The 19,927-nt window shown below is 40.8% G+C and overlaps 1 protein-coding gene across 1 annotated transcript in view; it reads right to left on the bottom strand.

Annotated features, from left to right (window-relative positions):
• Gabra5 (gamma-aminobutyric acid type A receptor subunit alpha5) overlaps positions 1-19,927 on the bottom strand; it is an 83,916-nt gene that overhangs the window by 22,649 nt on the left and 41,340 nt on the right. The window contains exon 5 of the mRNA XM_050140339.1: positions 12,530-12,612. Within this exon, the coding sequence (XP_049996296.1) occupies positions 12,530-12,612 (83 nt within the window). The remainder of the gene's footprint in view (positions 1-12,529; positions 12,613-19,927) is intronic.

Raw genomic sequence — 19,927 nt, 5'->3', positions numbered from 1 at the left:
AGCACTGTGAACGGTAGCCAGAAGGATAACGCTCCCTAGACTTTACCAGCTTGATTTCCTCGTGTCCTATAACTCAGGTATGTGGCGTCTTCAGAAGTAGATCTTGCATCAAGTGTTAGTGGTTAGCCGCGAGCAAAGATAATAGCCAGGCATATATAGGTGGTCAGTTGGCTCCCACTGGACAACAGCTCAAAGAGAGATAACCCATATCTGCCCTGGGCTATTTGTTTGATATCCTATAGCATCTGGGAGGCACTGTCCCCACGTCATGGGGTAAATTCATTTAAACTTTAAATATATGCATATGTATTTATCTTAGGAAGTTCTACAGCAGAAAGCTTCTACATGCCATTTCAAACATGGACAGAAATAGAAAACACTATCCTGAGTGAGGTAAGCCAGACCCAAAAAGAGGAACATGGGATGTACTCACTCATATTTGGTTTCTAACCATAAAAAAAGGACATTGAGCCTATAATTCGTGATCCTAGAGAAGCTAAATAAGAAAGTGAACCCAAAGAGCTAATCTTGAAGTAGTGGCATCCTCACCAGTGAGTGCTCTTCTTTCTTTACGTTCTCACGAGAATGCCGTATGTTTTATTGATCTTGGCTATCCTGGCAGATACGACATGAAATCTGAAACTAGTTTTATTTCGTATTTCCCTGATGGCTAAGGATGTTGAACATTTCTCTAAGTGTTTCTCAGACATATCTATTTCACTGTTGGAAAACTCGCTCTTTAATGATGTATACCCTTTTAAATTGTTGCTTGTTTTCTTGATGTTCTTTTTTTGTGTGCTTTTTTCTTTCATATACTATCAGATGTGTAATTTGTAAGAAAACTGTTCCAGTTCTGTAGGCTGTCACATTGTCTGATTGATGGGATCTTTTATCATACAGATTTCCAGCTCCATGGAGTTCCTTTTACTATCTGTTGGTCTTAATGTCTGTGCTATCAATGTGCTATTCAGAAAAATCCTCTCCTAGGTCAACAACTTCAAGCCTATTGCCCAATCTCTCTTTCATCAGATTCAGCATTTCTGGTCTTATGTTGAAGTCCATTGATCTATTTGGAGTTGAGTTTTGGGCACAGTCATAATATGGATTTATTTGTAGTCTTCTACATATAGACGTCCAGTTTGACCAGCACCATTTGCTAAACATGTCTTTTTCTCCAGCGTGTATTTCTAATTTCTTTGTCAAAAGTCAGGTGTCCATAGGTTTGTGAACTTACGTCTGTGTCTTCATTTGATTTCGTTGCTCAGCATGTATGTTTTATGCCCGTACCATATTTTCAATACTGCAGCTCTGTAATACAACTTGAAATCTGAGATGCTGAAAATTCCAGAAATTCTTTGATTATTCCGGATTGTTTGAGGTATCATGTTATTCGTTGGTTTGTTTGTTCGTCTTCGTGTGTGTTTCCATATGCAGCTAAAACTTGTACTTTTTCAATTTCTGTGAAGAACTGTATTGAGATATTGGCAGAGATTGCATTGAATCTATAGACTGATTTTGGTACGATGGTCATTTGCACAATATCAATCCTATTGGTCTATGACGGGGCGATTTTTTCTATCTTCTGGTGTCATCTTCCATTTCTTCCTTCCGTGTCCTGAGAGTTTGTTTGTTTGTTTGTTTTTCATATGTCTTCTACTTGCTTGGTTAGAGTTACCACAAGACACTTTATATTTTGTGATTGCTGTGAAAAGTATTGCTTCCTTGACTTCTTTCTCGGCCTGTTGGTCATTTGTAGATAGAAAGGCTACTGATTTTTTTTTTGTGTGTGTGTGTTAGTTTTGCAACCATAATACTTTTCTAAAATCTTTTGTTAGCTGTAGAAGTTTCCTGTGGAGTTTTTAGGTTGTTTTATGTATAAAATCATATCATCTTAAAATAAAGATGCTTTGACTACTTTATTTCCTAGTTAAATACTCTTTATTTTCTTCAGTCTTCTTATTGCTTTATCTAAGGCTTTTTAAATACTACATTGAACAGGTATGGAAAAAATGGACAACCTTGTCTTGTTCTTGACTTTAGTGTTAATGCTTTTTTACTCCTTTTGTTTAGGTTGATATTGGTGTGGGCTTGCTGTATATTACCTTTAATCCATAGAGATATGTCCTGTGTATTCTGAGTTTCTCCAAGACTTTTATCATGAAGAGGTGTTGGATTTTGTCAAAGGCCTTTTCCTGCATCTAATGGGATGATCATATGATTTTTGTCATGCAGTCTGCTTATATTGTGAATTACGCATATTAGTTTATGTGTTTTGAACCATCATCACTGCATGTTTGGAATGAGAACAACTTGACTGTGGTGGATAATCTTTTTGCTGTGTTCTCAGATTCAGTTTGCCAGTATTTTATTCAGAATTTTTACAACTATGTTCTATTGGCCTATTGGGCTATAAATTTGTTGTTGTCTGTTTGGTCTCTGTGTTGTTTTGGTATCAGAGATAGAGTGTCCTCATAAGAGAATCAGACAGTGTACCTTCATTTTCAATTTGCAGGATATTTGAGGAGTATTGGCATTAATCCATTTTTGAAGGGCAGGTTAAATTTGCTACTAAATTCATCTGGCCCTGGATGATTTTCATTTGGAGACGTTTAATTTCTTATTTGATTGGGATTTATGTGTCTGTTTAAATTATTTATTTAATAATTAAATATTAAATAATAAATGATTTAAATTACTTATTTAAATTATTCTATTGGGGTTTATGTGTCTGTTTAAATTATTTATTTGATCTTGATTTAATTTCCATAGGTCATATATATAAAGAAATTCACCTATTGCTTTTAAGTTTTCCAGTTTGGTGGTATCTTTATGAATCTTGGATTTTCCTCCATTTCGGTTGTAATGTTACCCTTCTCATCTCTTACTTTATTAATTTGGATCTTCTTTCTCCATATTTTTGTGAATTTGGGTTTGTTAGTCTTGTTGATTTTCTCAAAGAATCAACACATTTTTTTTTATTGGTTCTTGTCTTTTTGTTATTTGTTTTTATTTCATGGATTTCAATCTTGAGTTTGATCATTTCTTGCTGACTACGCCTTTTGAGCAGTATTTCTTCTAATGAGTCTAGATCTGTCATGTGTGCTAAGTTACTAATATGAGATATCTCCAAATTTTTATAAGACACTTAGTGCCATGAACTTTCCCCTTAGCACTGCTTTCATTGTGTCCCATAAGTTTGGATATATTGTATTTTCATTTCTGTTTAATCCTAAATTTTTTAAGTTTCCTTCTTGATTTCTTTCTAAAGCCACTATTCATTCAGAAGCGAGTTTTCAATTTCCATTAGTTTTTAAGTTTTCTATTGTTTCTGTTACTGATTTCCAGTTTTAACCCATAGTGATCAGACAGAATATAAGGTGTTATTTCAATTTTTTGTATCTTTTGAGACTTGTCTTGTGTCCAAATATGTTGTTATTTTTCGAGAACATTCTATGAGGTGCTGAGAAGAAACTGTGTTCTTTTGTGTTGTGGGTGAAAAGTTTTGTAGATGTTTTCTAGGAGCAATTGGATTTCATAATTTCTCTATTTAGTTTCTGTCTAGATAATCTGTGTATTGGGGAGAATTACGTATTAAAAGCCACCAATCACCACGATCACTGCATGATATTCAATTTGTGATTTTAGATGTCATAGTGTTTCTTTTATGAACTTGGGTGCCCTTGTGTTTGGTTTATGAATGTTTAGAATTACAATATCCTCTTGATGTATTTTTCCATTGATGCACATGTAGTGTCCTACTTCTTCCGATTACTTTTTGTTTAAAGTACTTTTTGTAATATTAAAATGGCTATATCTATTTGCTTTATGTATCTGCTTTCCCCCATCCTTTTACATTGAGAGATACCTATCCTTGGTTTTAAAGTGAGTTTCTTAGATGCGGCAGAAAGATGGATCCAGCTTTCTTACCCAATATGTTAGCATATGCTTCTTCTTGGATAATTCAGACCATTAATATTGAAAGCAATGTTTATTGATTTCTGTTAATTTTTGTTATGGTGTGAATTTTCCCCCCATTTTGATGAACTGATCTTTAATAATTTGTTCCTCGTGTCTTCTTGGATGTAGTTAATCTCTTCAGACTGAAGTTTTCCTTTTTATAGAGATTCGTTGACAAATAGAAATTGCTTAAATTTGGTTTTTATAATGGAATTTTTTCCTTCTTTGTCAATTGTGATTGATAGTTTTGTTGGGTATAGTAGTCTAGACTGTCATCTATAGTCTTTTGGAGTTAGTAGAACATCTGGATCAGCCCTTCTGGCTTTCAGAGTTCCATTTAGAAGTCAATTGTTATTCTAATGGATCTGCCTTTAGACGCAATTTGGTCTTTTTCCCTTGTAGGTTTTAATATCCTTTCTCTCTCCTGTACATTGAGTGTTTGGATAATGATGCATTATGTGGAATTTCATTTTTTGTCTTGTTTCATTTCTGGTATTTGGCATTCTACATGCTTCTCATACCTTAATAAACACCTCTTTCTTTAGATTGCTAAGATTTTTTCCTATGATTTTGTTGAAAATATTTTCTGTGCCTTTGACCTGAGTCTTACCTCTTTCCTAGATCTCTGTCATTTGAAGGTTTGGTCTTGTCGTAGTATCCCAGATTTGTGCCTGGGTGTTTTATATATTTAACTTTTTCATTGACTGACCTTTTATACTTCTTCTATCTTATATTCAACACCCAAGACTCTCTCTCTTCCCTGTCTTGTACTCTGTTTTTGATTCTTACTTCTGAGGTTTTATATTTTATATCCTCAATTTTTAATTTCTAGTTTTATTTCTGTTTGGATTTTTATTAGTGATTCTATTCATATCTTGAATTGTTTTCATTAGTCCATTCAACTCTTTGTGTGTCCATTAAGTTCATTAGGAGACTTATTCATATCCTCCTTAAAAACCCTTGACAATATTAATAATTGATATATTTGAAGTCCTTGTGTTTCAGCTATATTGTGTTTCTCAGGGCCTACTGTGTCAGGGTTACTGATTTCTGATGGAGATATTATTGGCTTAACTGCTCATGTTTTTATTTTTGCTCTGGGAGGACTGTGGGACAATGGTCTTGTACCCTGTAAAGATCTCTTTACTTGTATTGGTTTAATAAAATGTTGATTGGTTAGTAGCCAGGCAGGAAGTATATGTAGGGTAACCAAAATAAAAGAATTCTGGGAAGAGGAAAGGCTCAGTATGCACTTGTCACACAGATGCAGAGGACATAAGATAAGAATGCCTCACTGATAAAAGGTACCAAGCCATGTGGCTAACACAGACAAGAATTACAGGTTAATATAAGATGTAAAAGTTAATTAATAATAAGCCTGAGCTAATAGGCCAACCAGTTTATAATTAATATAAGTCTCCGTATGTTTCTTTGGCACTGAAAGGCTGCGGTACCAGGCAGAACAGAATCCTCTGTCAACATGGAAGCTAGGCATCTGGAACTATGAACTATGATGTTTGAGGTATTTTTTGGTATTAATACCTGGTTCTATCTTTGTTGGGTAAGTGCCTCATCTTGGATTGCTCTTGCCCTCTCTGGATGCTAGCCAAGTGTGCTGGCTGTGGGAGTTCCTGATAGAGAGTGCTTCTGTGGGTCAGCTAGTGAAGAAAGAAATGGAGATGGGGGTAAGAGAAAAGACTATGAGTGGACTATATCAAGCAGAATATCAGATCTCAATGATAAAATGGAGTTTCTAGACCAAATTAGAAAAGAACATAATAATTTTTACATACAAAAATGTGGATTATCTTGAAAAAAAAAACACCAACTCTTTGATTTATAGGCATAGTTGGGGTGGGGGGCAATCTCAAGTCAATGGCATATACCAGATTTTCAATGAGAAAAGAGAATTAAGAAAACACACCCATATAAATATAAGAAGCATAGAGAACACTAAATAGACAAAACCTGAAAAGTCCCACAAAATATCATAGTTAAAACACTAAGATATAGCAAAGTGCATTGAATCCTGCAAGAGAAAAAAAGGCAACCTAGTCATATAAAGGAAAACCCATCATAATAAGTTCTGTTTCTCAGTGGAAGCTTTGGAAAGCAAGAAGGTCCTGGAGCAATATATCCTAAGTTCTAAAAGACGATGACAGTCAACCTAAAATAATATATGCAGCAAAACTATCTGCCATGATTGAAGGGGAAAGAAAATATTTCCATGGCATAAACAACCTAAAAAAGTACCCAACAAACCAAACCTAAGGAAAATTCAGGGTGTATTATTTCAGGATGAAGCATATCAGAATGAGCATATCAGAGAGATTGTGGAAGGAAATAAAAAAACATAATTATTAAACAAAAATGACTATTAACAATATAACGAATAACACCAAAAGTCACCAACAAGATGACCCCAATTAATGCAAACAAAAATCTTTAAAAACTTTAAATATCAATGGGTTCAATTCTCCAAAGACATAGAAGGGCTGATTGGATAAGGAAGCAAAATCCATCTACTGCCTTGAAGAAACACATCTTAGTTTTAATGATAGGCATTGCCTTAGAGTAAAAGAATAAACAAAATACTTAAATCAAATGGAACCAGGAAGCAAGCAGATGTTGATCTTCTAATATCTGGCAAAATAGTCTTCAAATTAAAACTAAACAGAAGAGACAAAGTAGGATACTTCATTCCAATTAAGGTACAGTTAATACCTTAATACAGAAGATATTACTACTCTAAATATATATGTACCAAACCCAAGTGATGCAACTTCCTTAAAAAAATCAAAAGTCACAGATTAATATCAATCCAATAGTACTCCCCTTTCCCTATTAGGAAGGCTGTCTAATCAAACAATAAACAAAGAAGCTTTAGAATTGATTGACATCACACGCCAAAGGGATGTAGCTGATATCTACAGAATATTCTATTCAAATTCAAACACCAAAGAGCACACAGAATACAACAGCACATGGAAGGCTTTCAAAATAGCCCACATCCAGGGACACAAAGCAAACACTTATGAATAAAAAAAGGATTGAACTCACTCCTTGTATCCTGTTTGACCACATGCAGTAAACTTAAAAATGACAGGTAAAATAAAAACAAACAAACAAACAAAACTTCTAGTAAATACACAAATTTGTAGAGATGAAACAACTCATCGTAACAGGGCCCTCATAAACACTGAAAGTATAAATATTGTTAATCAACAGTGTGACTAGTGACAATCTCAGACAGATTAAGGTCACATACAAAGCCTCTTTTAAGGAGTGTTTTAGGTTTCCTTGCTATGTCCTCATGGGGCAGAAAGGATAAGCGCTTTCCCTGGAGCTTTTTATGAAGGGCCCTAATCCTACTCCTCAAAGTTCCATTCTCATGACATAATCACCTCCCGAAGACCCTCCCAACACCACCCGGCACACTGGGAATTAGCTTTCCGCTCGTGAATGGAAGGAGACATAATCATTCAGAAGACACTGAACGTCAAGGTTAACGAGCGTGTCAGCGTGACGACTTAGCAAATCTGAACTTGACACACCCAGGTTAGGATTTGATGAATTTTGATGTTCATATATACCAGGCTTACTGAAATTGTGCACTCACTCTGCCTGGGGTATCCTGGATTGCAAGAGTAGGGTCAGGCAGGAATCCATGTTTAGGATGCACTAAAAGCTCACAGCAGGAGATGCACAGCCCGTTCCCTCACGGAAGTCGCTTCTAGCAGTATGTGTGCAGGTCTCCAGTTCTTATCCTCATAATTTAAGCTAGTACTTAATGCGCTATTCTAAGAAGAAAATGAACAAGATAATTTCTCTTTTTCAAATACTTCACACTGGAGCACTGCGGAGGGAAGACATGTCACTATCCCCAAGTGACTTCCTTACAGTCTAGGAAGCCTTGTCTGTAAACCAGGACTCATTTCCACACTGACAGGAGAGGCAGTAGCCCTAAGTGACTAGCTCCCTTCTGCTCTACACAAACCAGAGAAACCTGAGCATGTGGCTCAGCAGCAGAGAGACACACATTGGCATTCTTTTGTCTCCTAATAGCGAAGAACTGTTGAGTTGGGTAATTTAAGCTCATTATGCTTGCGCATTTAGCTTCTGCGTGCTCACATGCATAAGCAGTATAAGCGAACAAGTTGGCTAAGCAGCTATTCTTTTTTAGCAAATCTAAAAGATAAAGGACAAATAGAAACACCTTTAATTGGGTAGCAGTTTGTCTCTTAGCATGAGCGTGTTCTGAATGCGAAGCTTATGAGCTGAGGAATGGAAAGTTTTCTAGAAGTTGCTAGCGCCCAGTCAATTAAAAATAAACATGCTATGTGGTGGTTTGCATAGGGCAGAGGCGATGATAGCAGATTATGTAAATAAATACTCAACACTGAAGTCAAATAAGATCCATTTCCATAATATCCAGGACGTTAAACCCGACAAGGCAATCTGAAATTTCTGCTGGGGTCAGGAATTGTCCCTGCTGGCTTTGCTTGGTGTGCATCGTTCATATAATTCACTGTCCTGGTGGAGAGCGGGGTGCCTCCCTTGTTAGGTGTGTATGCCTCTTTGAGTGTGAGTGATTTCCCTGCCGCTGGCTGCCTGACAAGTATGAAATAATTTTAGTGATGAAAAAAAATTAGGCTGTCACATACTTTCCTTTATCCAGAATTGCTTTTGAGTTGCCTGCCCTGAACGCTATTGCCATTAAGCTGGGATCACAGCGGACTGAATTCATCTAGCCAGTGACCACAGTCTCTCAGGGTGGCAAAAATAGCCTTGGTGTTTTGTTTTTTTTTTTTTTTTTGATCAAATCAAAGCCTAATCTTCACATGGAGAGAGCGGCATAAATTTAAACTACAGTTAATGTTCTTTTGGAGATATGAACAATTACTGTTCCTTCAATCATGGGACTCGGCAGTCTCGGGTGACCTACCTGGGGAACGTCAGACTCAATGGCACCTCATCATAAACACTGGTGTTCACTGCCATGGGCAAGTGACTCTGAGAAAGAGTGATGACCATTCTTTATATCATTCCCCCAAGGAAATGGATACCATTACTGCAATATAACACTGAATGTTAAAAGTTTGAAAAAAATGAATGATTTCCTTCCACCGAATGTTTCATTTATCATACATACTTATCTCCCTTAAGCAGGCCTCCTTTTAGAAGCCTAGAGGAATCCGTAATGAAACCCTTTGGGTCAGAAAGGCTGACTTCCAGGAATGGCAGAGGGCAGAGATCAGACAGCGGCTACTATTGTCTGGATCCCCACTAGAAATCACTCTCAGGGCACTTGAGGGAGACTGGCACTGGAAATCTGAGGAGAGTGGACGCCTGGAAGGAAATTGTGAGCCAGTGCTGCAAGGTTGCTAAATCCAGGCAGGATTCCTCTGTGCTGCTGAAGCGTCTCGGCCTCCAGAGCCCCATAGCTGGGAGAACCCCAGGCAGGAGCTGGAAGTGTGAGGTACACAGATGCACACAGTCACCCCAAACCTCCACCTCACTAAGACTCTGAAGCCAGGAAAGGCTGAGATTGAAGCCTGAATTCTGCCAAGTAGCTACATACAAATGTGTGTGTGCATGTGCATGTGTATGTGTGTGTGTAATATTTTAAACATAAAACATATTCTCCTTTAATATGAAGGCAAAATATATTTACATATATAACTTTTATACATATCATATTTACACTGTAGGTATAATATATGTGTTCAGTCTAGATGTCATATCCTCTGCAATGTAACTCATAAGAGCATGCATCCAGATCTTTCTATGTGCTTCCCCAGGGACAGGCTTTTGTTTCAACTGACATTAAGTGCTGTGAACAGGAGGAATTAGGAACCCTGCAGCCACCTCAGAGCAAAGAGGGAGGTCCTGGGCCTGTGAGCACAAAAACAGCAGCTTGGGCTGGTGGCAGCCATAGCCACAGCAGCTATTGCTGCTGCTGACAACTCAGTTGAGTTCAAGATGGCAAAAACAGAAACAAGTATGTACGCACAAAGGAGAGTCCGCAAACCGGGTGATGTACGACACAGGCTCACCATGCTGACTCCACTAGGGGCTACACGGTGGGTTACTTAAGCGTCTGTGGGAAGTAAAGAGTCAGGGTCTTGATGAAGCTCACAGTTGGCCAGCATGATCCCTCCCTGACTCATCAGAGTCTAAATATCAAATATTGGCTTCCCCTGGAGAATGAAGGAGCTGGGTGAAGATGCCAATGAGCCAACTTCTTTTCGAAAGGCTGCCTAAGGAGCAGGCTTGATCTTCCTTGTCTCTGAGTCTGAAGAGGACCGACCATACTCAAGGTACCCTTTACATAAAGCAAAGCAGGTGACTTAGACCAGCACCAAGTGTGGTGAGACTCAGAGAATGTGTCCAGGTGGACGGGTGAACATGGCCAGGTCAGGAAGACCGGTGGACAGTTAGTTAGATCTTTAATATCCTCCAAAGGCCCATGAATTAAAGGCATGGTTCCTGGGGTGCTGTGCTGGGAAGGTGTACAAGTGAAGCACAAATGTCATTGATGGTAAAGAAATTGAAGGATCCACCGACTTCCTTTTCTCTTTGTTCTCTGTCTTGTGATATGAACGGTGCTGATTTACCATGTTCTGTAGTAGGACATGTCACCTTGCTATAGATCCAAAGAAAACAATTGCTAACAGAACACAACCTTGAAAAATGTGATCCAAAATATGCCTTCATGTGTTTATAAGTTCGTTATGTTAAATGTTTTGGTATAGAGATGGAAATCTAAAGAATAATAATAAAAAACCTGTTACTTTGTATAAAGTATTCACCAATATAATTAAATAAAGAAACAATAAAGAATGAAGAAAATAAGGAAATAAGTTCAAAGCCTGGAACAAGATTAAACACATACTCTAATGAAATGAAGTTGATGGCTTACCTGTAAATGTCTGTGAAATATTCACTGTATTACAGTGTTCACCGAGGTCAGAGAAGTAACACATGTACAAGTCAAATTTCAACAGAGACAGAGAGTACAAGAATACTACCCAGAAATAACAGAGAGAAAGATTACAACATTGAACCGGAAAATTCAATAAAGTGAATCAACAGCAGGCTGGGTAAAGTACAAGAAACAATGGTTGAAGTTGAAGATATGTCATTGGGAATTGTTCCACCGAAAGTGAAAATACACAAAAGAGTGAGAGGGAAAGACATATAAGAAACTCCTTGGACACGATTAAGTGGACCAGCATGGTGAAGCTTCAGAAGACTGAAGGGGCTCTGAAATGCTTACATGTGGAGAAAAAGATGTAAAAGACAGTCCCGGGAAGCCAAAAAGATGCCCCAGCCTCTCAAAAGACAAAGAAATTCACACACACACACACACACACACACCAAAAAAAAAAAAAACAAAACAAAACAAAAAAATCACATCAAAAGTTATCTATCAAAAGTAAAAGGACAAAGAGATCTTTGAAAGCAGCAAAAACCAAATTGACTTGAGTACACTCCTGTCCAAATCTTGCATCCTATGGCAGGATAATAGATGCAATGACCCTGGACCTTGGCAGTCTGAATGATGGCACAGGTACGTGGCCAAGGGGTGAAGTAGCCAAGATTCAATGCCTCCTACTTTTCAAGCTGAATCTGAAAAAGAACAGTCTGTTTTTGAAAATGCAGCCTTAAACCATCTGGCCCACAGGCCTCTAATGCCAGGAACTTTTAAGACTAAAGCAGGAAAACTACGGGGTCAAGGGTAGCCTGTAGAGAGAGTTCACGCAGGACAGCCGGGGCTACTCGGTGGAGATCTGTGTCAAAAGGAAAAAAGAAAAAGAAAACTAGAGGTTTCTTGCATCCCATGGGAAAGTACTTGCCCAGCGTCTGCAGGGCACTGGGGTGCAGGAAGACAGTAAATGAGAGGAGTGTCAAGTCCATATGAATGTAGACGGGAAAAGGGCAGGAAGTTCAGGTCAGCTCAGTTCCAACACTCACACACAGGGAATGGGGGTGAGGGCATTACACTTTCTGTCAGAGTGGCTGGAACCCAGGAATGTCCACCAGATTTGAGAAGTGCATACCGAATGTATTTTGATTTGAGCAGTTACTCAAATAACACTGGCTTATAATTTGAGTGTTCTGAATGAGTAGAGACCATGCCCATGAAAGACAAGATCACTGCACTTACCAAACAGTCTATAAGAGAGTCAGCATCACCATGCAATAATAAAAAAAAAAAGTCACTGGTTGGGTATGTGAGACTGTGAGGATTATAACCTGAGGCATGAAAACCACAAAGAAGTGGGACCGCTGCAAAGAAAAGCTGAGAAGAGGGGACTGTCAACAATGATATGATGATGCACACATTCTAGACTGTTCCACGTCTTCAGACATTACCGCTTTACTCCGTCTACGACGGATGCTCACCGTTCCAGTTCTCATGTGGACCATGCGTTGAGAATAAAAGACCCCCAGAACCTCGAGATAAACTGCATCTCACCACGTGCGGTCACGGACTGAGCCTGTTCTGAATGCATGTGAAGTTGACCCCAAAGCACACCCACAGCTCTGAGGTGTAAAAGTAACTTACAGCTGCCAAATTTCAGGGGGCAAGCGTGGGCATCCATGGGGAAGTCCTCAAGCTGCATGGGGCACTCAGCAGAGATCGTCAGGCTGGAAAGAAAAAAAGAGATGGATCAACAGCCCAGCTCTGCCTCTCATAAGTCCACTTGGATTAAAATTCTAATTAATATGTTTATGAAATTGTCTTACGGTACCCACGGAACTCCATGTTTGTGCTCTAAGTAAGCATCATTGGGAGTGAAGGGGCGGGTCCAGAGCACTCAGGAACCCTATGGCCTGATTATGTGCCTACACACATCATTGCTCATAAAGCTGACCATAGTGCTTTTTTAATGGTTTCCCTCTTCCTACCCCTTATTGTCATCTAACAGGCTTCGACAAGGCTACAGATACACTTATTTTCTCAAATAATTTACACATTCAAAGACTACAAATATAAGGTAAATACATACACAATCAGCTCTTTACCAGAACCTGTTTGTTTCATTACTCAACGGGCCACAAAGGAACTTGTATTGCAATAGCAACTTTCTCGCACAACCTGGCCATTGCCATTTTAATTCAAATCTAGCCTTCCACCTAAGAATGCCACTGACCACAATGCCGAGGGCTGTTCATGCCATGGCAGGCATGGTGGGAGTGTTCTGGCCACGTTATCATCACCACAGTAGCCTACAGAGATCACCATGGCTACCCCAGGGGATCACAGATGGAGTGAGGTGCATAATGTAGAGCTACTCAGTGGCAGAGTCATGAGTGGAGTGCAACCTGCCTACAGAGAGGCTCTTCTAGCCTCTAGCTCCTAGCCTATGACTGTAGGCTCTGCTCTGTAAGATGGTGTAGGTACAGTATGGCACAGTGTGTGGATGCTGAGGCCCAGAGAGGGTGGAGTGAGCTCCCCAGAGGTTTATATGGTAGAAATCCTAAGTGTCTTAGTGAGACCCAGTGGATAAGATTAGGTCACACAGGGGACTGCTTTAAGAAGGATTGATTTAATTCTTGAATGACTGGGTTCCTATCGAGTGCCAAGCCAGCCTCCCATTTCCTTTGGTTTCCCACCCCACCTTGGGTTTCTTCCACACATGCTTCTGCCATTGTTATATCGTCACCACAGAGACCTCACTAGAGAGTTGAGGGTTTTTCAGCTTCCACAGCAAGAGCTAACTACTTTTCTTTGTCTATGACCTGGCATTGGGCATTTTGTTATACAACGAAAACAAAAATACTCATGCTTTTATGCCTCTACAGAGTTTTTACTAAAAACCCAAAATTTTAGCAAAATTCTAAATTGTACTAATGAGCTTATGTTCTGTTTCTTGTGCTCTTTTCCATTATTTAAAATTAAATTAATTACATAAAATGTGAAACATTGGACTTCTGATGCATACTCTAATAATTCTAATGCTAGCACAGAAAACAAATAACTTCTTGCGGTACTTTGCTTGTTCAATTAAGTAGAGATGCTGTCCGTGCTCACAGGATGCAAATGAAATGCAAAAGACATTCTTTTTTTTTTTTTTTTTTTGCCTTTATCACTTCCTTTTGTTAAAACAGATTAGTTTGGTGTTTTAAATTGGTAACATCAATCACCGGTGGCCACTGAAGCCTGAAGAGCCAATCTAGCCATTCACTGAGCAAGCAGGGTGATAGCGGATGCCCGTCAGAAGAGAAAATTCTTTGGCGCCGTTCTGCAGGATAATTCCAGGGAAAGAGTCAGTCACCAAGGGCCATGAGTACAGGGTGGCCGGATATGCCGCCAGTTCTCATTCCCAGGTTCAGATGGAGAGATGACTTAGAAGATGACCCTCTGCACACGGTCATAGAGCAGGGGATACCCATAAAGCCACAGACTTCACTTAATGTTTCAGCTGGTATATGTCTTGGTACAAACCGCATCTTTCGACACATTCGAGCAGAACCATCGCCCACATCACCAATCCCTCTCACAGTCCTGATTTTGAGAGACTCATTTTAAAACTCTAATGTGTATGGAGCGCATGCCTGTCAGCATAGCTCATAACCAACGGACTGTCCTTAAACCTTTTTAAAACTTATTTTTACAGGATTGCTAACTGAAAGGAAAGTTTTCGGCTGCAAACTATGAAAGGGGGCTAATGTCCAGGCCTGTGGAATGGTGCTATAAACAGAGATGAACCTGCCAGAAATTAGGGAGATAAGGACTTAAAAAGCACAGCCACTGAGAGCAGTATCAAGCGATCATAAAGCTACTGTACATGATGGTTACATAATTTAGGAGATGTATTACAGAAAGCAATAATGAAAAGACAGACTCAGTAGTAGAACTAGAAGCCACATGGCACAGGAAGAACACCAAAGACCATGCAATAGCGATCACAGGACAGGAGAGGACCGTGGGAGTCGTGTGTCTCTGTGGCTTCTGCTATGCCAGGAACACTGGGGTTCCATCACTGGGAACTGCGTGAGGAGAGAGAGAGGTTCAGGTGAGCCAGTTACAGTTCAAAAGACTTCAATTAGCATACCCAGATCTCTATCACCCCTTAATAACGTGAACAATATGACTGATATCTTCATGGCCCCCTTTTCCTTTCCAAGGGGGTAGCTAAGATAATAACGGATTCTCTCTTTGGTCATTTCCTTGTCAGCCAGCTCTCTGAACTGGTTCCTCCTCCAGCAAACACTCGGTTTCCCAGTGTTGTGCATGCTGCCTGGAAGCGGAGTCCACAGCCTGGTTTAGATGTGGCAAATATTACAGGCCCATTTCCCATCCCTCTGTGCTGGTCTGGCTTTGTTCATATGACCATTGTGGGTCTAGAACATAGAATTTCTGCAGTGTGTCTCCAGTTTCAAAAGAGACGCCACAGAAACAAGACTCCCACCTTGGGTACTCTGTCTATCCCCGGTGTATTTCTTCTCTGCTGCTGGCCAAGATCAGGGCCATAAAGGTGGACCAGACTGCTTCGGCTGCCTTTGTGGGGTTCACTGAAGGTGCTTGCTCCCAAGAACTGCCTGGCTGCAGAGATCACCGCACTAGCACAGTTTAAAGTACTATTCTGGCAAGAGATGCTCAACCGGAACCTTCTTGTAGTATGTTGGGAGAGTGGAGATGTCCCATCTACACTGTAGGGGCCAGAAGATACGAAAAATGCGTGCAGAGCCCAGCAGACAGGGCTTCATTAGGTATGTTTTAAAGACTCTGTATAAACAGTTCCATCAAACCTATATGCAACAGTGGCTTGTATAATACAACCAGCATCTGTCTAAGATGCTGGTATGAGTCTATCATACCTTATTTGTATAAAGTGCCTTCTAGTCATTCGGAAGGAAGCCTTGGGGCAGCTGCTTTCCCAGTAATGGTTCCCACCTGCTAACAGGCAACAACAGACCGAGAGCAAATACAATACATTTATAAAGCTGTTTTTACACACTGGACAAATAGCTTGGGTTTGTCTATATAGAGGGACTCCTCTGTTCTGAGCTTTTAGACACAGAGAGGACCCTGAAAGGTAACTGACCGCCACATGGAGTTCAGCTCAGACCTTCTTCCAGAAGGCCTGGCTGTCATAGACCAAAGGAGCCAGGTAAATGAGCTATACAAAGCCATAATGATTTTAGCTACAGTTAATGAAGCTCAAAGCGTTCAGAACCCTGCCTTTGGCCAAAATTCTCTGAATTATTGAAAGATACAGGCACAGGGTGTTTGTTTTCCAGAAATCCAATTTCTGTTTTATTTATAAATTCTGCTAACGCGATGCAAGCATTAACAAGTGGGACCCGATGCCTGACAACTGAATCTTAATAGGAGGGAAAGAGAACTTTGCAGGTAAAGATCGTTGTTCCCAATTGGTTTTATGTTTCAACTGAGAGCTTGGGACCCCACATTCACTAGCTTGGGTTCCTGTTTGGCCAGAGAGTCACTCACATGTACAAGGTGCTTTAGTCTAAACAACCAGATCCCAGAGTAGCATCATCATTCGCTGAGTGACATTTATAAAAACGCCTAACTTCTTTAGTCCAGTCTTCCCATCTGGAAAAGAAACAACCGTTGATTTTATGCTCTGAGAAAGCATGGGAATAAAACGAAGGGTTAACCGAGGTAGGAACTTCAATGACAGCAAGGTGACTACAGACTGAAGACTTTCTGGTTTCCATGGAAATACTGCAGCAGAAGATGTGCTGCAAAGAGGCAGACAGCACTGCAAACATCAAGAAGATGCACAGCTCTCCCAGACTGAGGACTACCTACTGCATAGGGCAAAAGCCTGGATGCGGATGTAATTAATTATAGTTCTCAGCGTGGGGAGATTGCCCTAGGCTGTCCAAGTAGATGGGTCTAATTCCACCGGTCCTTTCAGGAGGATGTGGAAGCGTGAGAGTCTCAAGGGAGATGCTGGGACCGAAGCAGATGTTGAGGATAAGGCCCAGAGCTCAGGGATGCAGGCAGCTTCCAGGAACTGGATGAGACAAGAGTCTCCCCTGGAACTGCCAGAACCAATGAAAGCAGCCAGCACCTTGATTTTAGCCCCGTGAGACTTTTGTGACTCCAGACTCCAGAACTGTATGAGTCGATAGAATTTGTTGTGGTCTAAGCACACACATTTGTGATGATTTGTGGCAGTACCAGTGGGAAACAGAAATGTGGTACCCAGACAAGACGTGGTACTGTAACAAAGTTCTGAAAATATGAAAATGGCTTTGGTGATGGGCTGACAGGGAAAGACTAGGTTTTCGGAGATGGGTAGACTGTGAGTAGCTAATGGCTCTGCAGTGGTGCTGTGGTGGATGAGAATGCCCCCTTCAGTTCCTGTTTGAATACTTGGTTCCTAGTTGCTGAAACTGTTGGAGGACTCGAGAGTATGGTCTTGCTGGAGGACTAGGGTCACTGGGGGTGGGCATGATTCCCAGTTAGCTGTCTCTGTCTCCTGTTAGTGAATCTGTTGTAAGTTCTCAGCTTCTGATCCAGAACCACGCCTGCCTCCCTGATGCCAGGATGTTCCCGGACTCACACTTTGAAGCTGTAAGCCCCAAGTAAACTTTTCTATGTTGCCTTGGCCATATAATTAAGACGTAACTGAGACAAGCGGTGAGAAGCAGGTGGAGAACTGTCCGTGGTCACTGTGGGTAGAAACAGGAGAGCTAAGCACCACTGGGCAGACGCTTAAGCAAATGCAGAGCTCCTGGGGACTGAGAAGGCAGGTCCTGTTGTCCGGCAGCAGAACACACAGGAGAATTGTATCTACAGTAACAGGGAAGCACAATTTGTACAGGATTGCCATGAGCTAAATATTGTAAGGTCTTAATGCCCACTGCACGTAAATGCTCCCATGAGCAAGAAAGGGTCTTTGTGGATGGGAATAGGCTGTCTTGAGATGAAGGGGCCATCAAGGAGGACCCCAAGTAATCATGGGAGTTCTTGGGAAACAGAAGTGGGAGATGAGGCCATGCAGATGAGCAGACATGAAACGAGAAGACTGTGAGTTGTTCTGTTGCCTGCATGAGGACTCAGGCAGGAGCTCTGGTAAAGAAACGAAAAAAAAAAAAAAAAAAAACCACAGCTCTGAGAAATGCTAAATGATAGCAGTGCCTACCTGAGCCTCCAGAGGGAGTACAGTCCTGCCAACATCTTCATTTTGTGCCCGCGGAACCAATTTCTGGCTCATGGTTTCTAAAGCCTTAAGAGACTTAAGAGAATGCACTTGGACTGGCTTAAGTATCTAGCTTTTAGTGACTTGTTAGAGCAGTCACAGAATGTGAATACCATGAGGAAACTGGGGGCTCATCTGGAAGAAGCTGCCTACTCTCCTTTCCTCCTGCTTCTCATGGTAAATCAGGAGGAGAAAAGAGATGGAGGGAAAGCTGCCAACAATGAAGCCACGTTTGACGGCATTGACACTTTTAGCTCGTCTCGGCTACAATTAATATATTCATTACCTAGAACGTACAAGCTAAAACCCAAAGTTGTGATTGGACGCCCTCTGGCAAGAGCCTCCAAATGATCAGAATAGAGGAGCAGAGATCAGAGACCAATGACTTAGAACAAATGGGGGTACAGATTAACGACCTCAGCTCTAATCCTCCTTTCTGTATGTTTCCATACAGAGCAGTGGGGATATTTGAAGTATGGTGAACTTGGGCCTGGATTATCCGGGTGAGTGTAGTCCCATCAATCATAAGCTTTCTCTTTGGAAGGGACCACAGTATTGGTGTCAGAAAGAAAGGCACAGTAATATAAGCAAAAGTTGGCACGCACTAGAGCCATGCGTCAAGGGATAGCACGAAGCTTAAACAGATGCAAAGAGAAAGCAAATGCGCCAAGGAGCCCGACGTTGGCACTGGAAGCCTCACTCCTGACTCTGGCCTCCGGTGCTGTGAGATCATAAACTCATGTAAAAACGCCACCAAGGTTGAGGTGACTTTTAAAAGCAGAATAGGGGGATAACGAAGTAGCTGCCGCGAAATCAAACATCAGTGATGTTAGTAAAGAAACAGCCAGTTGAACTCTTTGTGGGGCAGCAGACCCTGCACGCTGGTGTCTTATTATGCTGGGAGCTCAACCCGAGCACAGTGTGAAGCAAGTGTCCTAGCACAGAGTCCTCAATACAATGGAAACTCGGAACTTGGTAATAAGCAGATGCCTTGAAAGAGGTGTGTGGTCAGTTACTGACATACAAACCAGCAGGGACTATGAAGGGGCAGATGACCCACCCATGCAAATGTGACTCCCGAGGAATAGATAGGACATTTGGGGACATTTTAAAGCTTCACTGCATAGCTAATGATTGCTGCCACGGAAAAGAAATAAGGTAATCTGGCAATAATAATTTTCTAGCCCCGGTAGTCCATATAAAGATGAACCAAATATACAGATAACTCTTTATTCACCAGAATGCTACCCATCTAAACACTAGCAGGATTTGAAGATGCCATAGATAGGATGCAGCACACACCAAGGCCTTGAATGTTCAAGGCAGCAGGATATGTCTGACCTCGGCTGGAAATGCTAGTGTGTGTTAACATGGCCCTCCATGGAGTCCTGACACCAGGACAAAGATGGCCTTCCAGTTCTGCCACCCGGGACCAGCAGCTCAGTCTCCCTCTGTGTATATCCTGGCTTTTATCCCGTCTTTACCATACATTGTTTCATTATTATGGACAAGATGGGGAGAAATGCAAAATTTCTTTCCTCTCAGCTTTGGCCAAAATGATAAACGATTCTTTCTATTCTTCTATACATCAGATATCAGGTTCTCTGACTGTTGGAGTGTATTCAATCTCAGAAGCAGATCAGGGCAGTGGCTTTAGTAACACAGAGATTTTGCTACTATGAGTGAGTGTGTGTGTGTGTGTGTGTGTGTGTATGTGTGTGTAAACACCCACTTCCATGAGCCTAGCCTAATGCAAAATCAGGAGAAGCTCAGCATCCCTG

Source organism: Alexandromys fortis, unplaced genomic scaffold, assembly GCF_014885135.2.
Source record: "Alexandromys fortis isolate MF-2015 unplaced genomic scaffold, M_Fortis_MF-2015_v1.1 scaffold_39, whole genome shotgun sequence".
NCBI classification, from domain to species: Eukaryota; Metazoa; Chordata; class Mammalia; order Rodentia; family Cricetidae; genus Alexandromys; species Alexandromys fortis.
The sequence above is the reverse complement of the archived record's forward strand: the minus strand, read 5'-3'. Positions and strand labels throughout refer to the sequence as shown.